The 6,350-nt window shown below is 33.0% G+C and overlaps 1 protein-coding gene across 1 annotated transcript; it reads left to right on the top strand.

The window, feature by feature from the left end:
* Positions 1 to 3,954: 3,954 nt before the first annotated feature.
* LOC128553764 (uncharacterized) lies at positions 3,955 to 4,698 on the top strand (the record flags this gene model as incomplete). The annotated part of the gene is made up of 1 exon (XM_053534941.1): positions 3,955 to 4,698. A coding segment is annotated over exon 1 (669 nt), but the record flags the coding sequence as incomplete, so codon positions are not given.
* Positions 4,699 to 6,350: the final 1,652 nt, after the last annotated feature.

The raw sequence follows: 6,350 nt of genomic DNA, 5'->3' as shown, positions 1-6,350 counted from the left end.
AAGGATATCAAAATTTAAAATCTACACAGGAGTTCTTTGACAGAGAGCAGAATAGAGTAAATATTTGGGAGAGTGTTTCCCTAAATATTTTACTATATGCAGCTTATTTCATCTTGGAAGTTAACAATAATTAACAGAATGCACCAGGTGAGTCATAAGATTTATTTATTTTCAAACAGTAGTCTATAATTATTACATTTAACAATGTCAAAACTAGAACAATGGATTCTAACAGGAAGCAGGTGGTTTAGTTTTCACTGTGTAATGCAACAAATGATTTTTACTTCATGTCATTTTGTACCACTGCAACTATTATGCAGCTGCAATTTCTAATTTATCATGCTTTTAATTTATTAGAAGGAAAATTGGATATTCTGTTTAAATGAAAATATCAATGGAACAAAAAAAAAATAAGGCCAGTAGAGTTATCTCCACAGGTGGCACTGCTGAGTAAACAATGCTACCAGTCTGCTGACTACAATATTACACAGTATATTCAGGGAGTATTTGGTTTAAATCAATGTTTTTAACCTGTTATTATATGAAAATTATTTAACAGAAAGAAATGTTTATGGATAATTTGTTTTTATTACAGAACAATTATATCGAAATTTTAGCAAAACACACATATTAAGTAGCTTTTTGTTATTTATAGGTACTTTTATACTTCTTCTTTTGTTAATTCTGATATCTTTAACTACATTTATCTCTTAGTCTAATTCTTTTTCAATTAATATGATTTTCAAATTTTCAAAAAAAAAAGTAGCATCTTTAATAATGGGAATTGCATGTCTAGTCCAAGACTATTATTATATCTTTTTAGAATTTTTATTTTTAGAATTGTGAATATAGCCAGTCTATATCTAAGGTCCAGTATCATATGATAATATTTAAATCTGTAAATTAGACTGGCATTTGTCACAATAACATACATTTTAAAAAATCACATTTTTTTTTTATTTTGTGACAAGTTCTTATATTATCAGTCCTGCGGCTAGTCTAGTATAGTCCACCTACTTGTGATAGTCTTAAATTGTCTAATATTTACCCATTTCAACACAATAAACTGGAATGTATAAGTAAATAAAATTTCCATGTTCAAGGTTAAATGTATAGATTTAGGGTTTCCCTTTAGAGGAGTCTTACAGAATATTGACATATATATTTGTAATGTTCAGGGAGATTATTTGAGCCTATCATACTTATGGAAAATATATCAAACTTTCCATGACATTGAATAAAAGGCTAATACATATACACATCATTTTTATTACGAACTTTGCAAAGGCATATTTTATTTACTTTCAAGTAACTTTTTTTTTTATTGCGAGGTGCAGTGAATAATGCATATATTATTCATAATTTGTAATTTTAAATGTGTGGCAAAATTTAAAAATTGTTTTACATTTATATATAATCTTATGCAAAATTTGTTTTTTAATGAGCAGTTATTTATACTTGTATAACACCTTTTACATATTGTTACATACTAAATTACATAATATATAAATAACTTCTCCAACTACTATGAAGCAAAAAAAAAAGTATTTAAACAGTACTGTCAACTGATGAATGCATTAGAGACATTTTCATCAATGTACAGTTTCAGTTTTAGATCATTGACATATACCCAATATTAAACTAAAAAAATTATGGACATCTAAGTGTTGAATTAAATATATTTTTCAGGTATAGCATCATATGTGTATATAAAGTATCAGCACACATGAATGAATTGAGACATGTTTAGTGACCCTATGTATTGTGTTCAAAGGCTCCATCCAACCGTTCAAAGACACGTAAGTATACTGGCATTATAGCAGGTTTTATAATTATCCCCCTTGTATCAAGTCCAGACCAATATTATTATATATAATGGTTTTAAAAAGTACCAAATTAAGTAATCACTTGGCAGTCAACACAACTTGGGATGTCAGTGCAGGTGAACTGGTAGAAATCAAACTTGTTACTACTTATACAATAAGAGCAATGCATAAGTCCAACCTATTAATCACTAACCCAAACATTGAAAATATCTGTCTGCCTTCATTGGAACCTTATTCTACCAACATTTGAAATCAAACTGAGAAATAAAGCTTCGTGAAAATGCAACAAGTAATGTTGTTACTTGCTTAAATCCGCAGTGTTGCCTATATCATACTGATTCATAGAGATGGACTACTTTAAATACCATGTAAGATATTAATTCTATTTTGAAACTATGAACTATGGACAATACTAATGAAGAAACTGCTTTAATGGTTTAATATCTATTGATACATTATTTCAACAGGTCATAGCAGTGGAGCAAATTGGGGGCAAATGATGGCCTTGTGGTGGTTAGCGAAAAAACTGGCAATCTACATTGGTGGTGGCAAACATTGACAGAAAATTTCTGGACCAGCAGTGACATTAAGTTGAAAATAATGACATATTTTACACTATATTGAAGATGTAATTGCGAAAATATTTAATAAAAAACGTTATGGCTATCAGTGGAAAACATCGATATACTATAATAAGAGTGGAACTGACATTTTAACACTATTGTTTGAACTATTATATATCACGTAGTTCAAAATTCATAAGCATTTTTGTTATACTATAGACTTGAAAAACATATTTATTTAAAGACCTAAATAATATCGTTATTGTTCTAAATTAGTTAAAATGCTGACTAATTTAAGAACAATCAAAATAAAAGGTTGATTTACATTTGTTGTTTCATTTTTATTGAGGTACCTTACATTTAGGTTTGTGATCACTTTTCTGTCTGTCCATAAATCTGTATCAGTCAAAATGATAGTCAGTTCTTAGATTTTGTATTTTTTTTTGTAAATTAAGGGTATATTTTTACTTGTCTTTATTGTGTTTTAATTTTCTTTTAATGCTCTTTCATATGCAGACCTAACTGCAGGAAAAAAAAAATAGGAACTTTCAATTTCTGCAAGCTTGCGCAAGCTTACGGCAAGCTTGCAAATTGAAATCAAATACAAGGGCCTGCAAGCTTGCGCAAGCTTGCAACAAGGTTCCAATTCTAAGCTTGCAGCAAGGTTCATGAACATAAGCTTGCGCAAGCTTGCAAATGAAATGAACTGCAAGCTTGCGCAAGCTTGCTGCGAGGTTCCAATTCTGAGCTTGCGGCAAGCTTCATCTGCAAGCTTGCAGCAAGCTTGCCGCAAGCTAAAAAATAAGCTTGCGATTTTGGTTTGGGCTACGCCCCCATGAGAAATACAGTAAAAGTAGGTTTATGGTAGGAATTGAATACTCTTCAAAAAGGAGGTACTCTATTACGCTTCTAATACCTTAATATTTAACCCAGAAGGAGTTCTATTAAAATTTATACCAAAATGTCAACTGCAATAAAAGTTGCACAATCATATATCCCAGGCATGACATAGCAGCTATTTCATTATGATGATACCAGTACTTGCTTGTAAAAGTATGACAGCAAATACTTTATTGCTTGTTTAACCCTTAGCCTGCTGGCGGCGAGTAATTTTGCCTTTGCGACCAGTGCAAACCACGATCAGCCTGCATGTTCGTGCAGGCTGATCATGGTCTGCACTGTTCGCTATTAGTCAGTAAATTTTCAGTGACCACCCCTTTAAATGATAAGTGATGCTTGCCACATTTAGCTGGGTAAAGGTTAAAAGTTTATGATGCCAGCTACTTTATTACTTTCTTAGTAAAGAGGTATGATAGCAACTGCCCATAATTGCTTATTTAAGAGGTATGACATCAGCTTTCTTATATCTTGCTTATCAAAGAGTATGATGTCAGCTACATATATTTGTGTATGTGAGCTACCTTATTTCTTGCCTATTAAAGCATTATCAAGCAAAGAGAGTGAGTTGCTATTGACAATACTTGTAATCTGGATTTCATTGCAGTCTGCTATGTAGTTTCATCAATCAGTTCATATTTTTTTTTGTTTATATTTTTCAGAACAGGAAAAGTGGAAGACCAAACCTGTCCAGTAAGAAAGTGCTTGGCAATAGAGTTATTTAGCAATGAAAATTTTTCAAGATGTCAGACAGTACAGAAAGTTCAGCCCGTTTTTACAGAATAATTTCACTCGTGGTTGATGTAGGAACTCAGACATTACTGGATACTTTCTACTCAAAGGTTCGAAAAGAAGATGTATCTATTGTTTTTGGAACTTCGAAAGTTAAAGCAGAATTTTTCAAACTGAAAGGAAAGAATGCACTTACGAAAGTGCAGTATAACAAGGTTACTTCAGCTAATCCTGACCCAGACACCTACGATATCTCATTGCTAACTACACTCCTTACCAATCAGAAGTTATGCGGAATACCTCCACCAGCAAAGGGATGGGGAACCACCCCACCAGACTCTTCTGACCTGTCAGTAGGGGCTGACCTACTTCGCCTTCGTGAACTCAGAAATGAAATTGTAGGGCGTCGTACTAATGCCCAGTTGGAAGTTGCAGACTATAGTATGTTCTGGTCCAAAGTTGAAGTCATCCTCGTCAGGTTAGCGAAAGATGTTAGCCAAGCAGAAGAAAAGAAAATCAAAGAAATGATCAGAAATACTGAGACTGGGCCGATCGAGCCACTACATGACAGAGAGAAGAAGTTGTTGCAGGTGTTCCTTCAATGGCAAAAGGAGGATAATGAAAAATATCGGACAAAGATGACAGAGGTGCTGAATTCTCTAAACAACCTTTCCTTAAAGGTAAGACGTGTCTAATACAGTCAAACTCGCTTTATACGAACTCATCCGGACCTAAGAAATATGTTTGTATCATCCGAAATTCGTATTAATGAATGTATGACCAGATAATTTGTCCGAGCAATTTGGGCAGTATCACCGGTATCATCGTAGAATAGATTCCAATATTATGATACATGAAAGTAGTTAATAGTTTTAAACTGATTAAGTTAATTCATTCAGATAACATTGAAATTACTCAAGAAAAGTTATACTTGAACAGGTAAAACTGTACTAATTTAAATTTTAATGTGCGGTCGAGGTCAAGAGCGCCAAATTATATCCACCGCCAACATTGAAGCTTGTACTATATAACAAGCATTCTAAGAGGTATAAAAGTTTGTATATTTTGTAAGACACAGCCTACCTGTATCGACACTAGAACGTCAATAATGTGTTTAAAATTATTTACACCTCTTTAAATCTTGATCGACCTGTTAATTGATTAAATTATTTTATATTGATATGATACACAAAGGACCGTGTGTTTGTTTGTGAATAAGTGTGAACTACTCCATTGTCCAATTACCACGCGGCACAAGCTTGACCACATTATTATTTTCAACACATTTTATAACGGACCCGACTTCTAAAATTAATTCGTATCAAAAGATGGAAAAGTATAATATTTAAGCTTATTGGGACTTCCAAAATGTGTTCGTATGTACCGATTATTCGTATCAAGCGAGTTCGCTATTACCGGAATAATTTTACAAAGAAAATAGAAGGACTCCGCCGGGGAATTCGGACTTTGTTCGTTTAACCCAAAAATTCGTATCAAGCGAGTTCGTATTAAGTGGACTCGACTGTAGTTACAACTGAATCTTTCAGTAGGAGATTCTAAGAGTTATATAGTTAAGACGGCTGGCTTATTAAGCACTTCTGCTTATGAGCCTGACTAGATCTTAAAAAATGTTCAGATGGCCAATAAACCTGTTTGGACCTTGAAAGAATTTTAAGGTGGGCTCCTCAGCCATTAAAGATGTCTTCATAATGACCTAAAATGTATAGTTCTATCTTCAAATGATACAAACTAACCAGTGAAATGTAAAAAGGATTTATCATCCTTACATCTGTGTCCATTTACTGGACTCTGGTATCGGTAAGAAGGATTACTTTAAATAACACAGGATGATACAAATCCAGGGTTGCCCGCAAAACTGCGGTAACTGCATTTTTGCAAACTTTTCAGGAAAAGCTAAAAAACCTTATTTTAAAAGGAACAGCTTATTTGACAAAACCTGAAGATATGTTGGAACAATTTCAGTGACTTATGAAAATAAATCTTTAAGTCATTACCGCAAAAGTGTTGTAACTTGACTTACAACTCTTTTGCGACCTCATCTATTTCACATTGATGTTTACTGTAAAAAAGTTGTATCTAAAGTTACAACTCTTTTGCAGTATTCTGGACTGCAAATTATTTTCATTGGTATCAGTTACTACCTTTTGCATTGGAAATAAAACTTAAAAAAATGCATTTCTAACTTTTCTTTTGTTGTCGCTCAGGTGAGTTTTTGTGATCGCTCGATGTCCGGCGTCTGTCTGTCGTCTGTCGCCTGTCAACATTTAGCTTGTGTATGCGATAGAGGTTGTATTTTTCAACTGATCTTCAT

This window comes from Mercenaria mercenaria, unplaced genomic scaffold (genome assembly GCF_021730395.1).
Source record: "Mercenaria mercenaria strain notata unplaced genomic scaffold, MADL_Memer_1 contig_4288, whole genome shotgun sequence".
NCBI lineage: Eukaryota > Metazoa > Mollusca > Bivalvia > Venerida > Veneridae > Mercenaria > Mercenaria mercenaria.
This window is presented reverse-complemented; position numbering and strand designations above follow the sequence as displayed.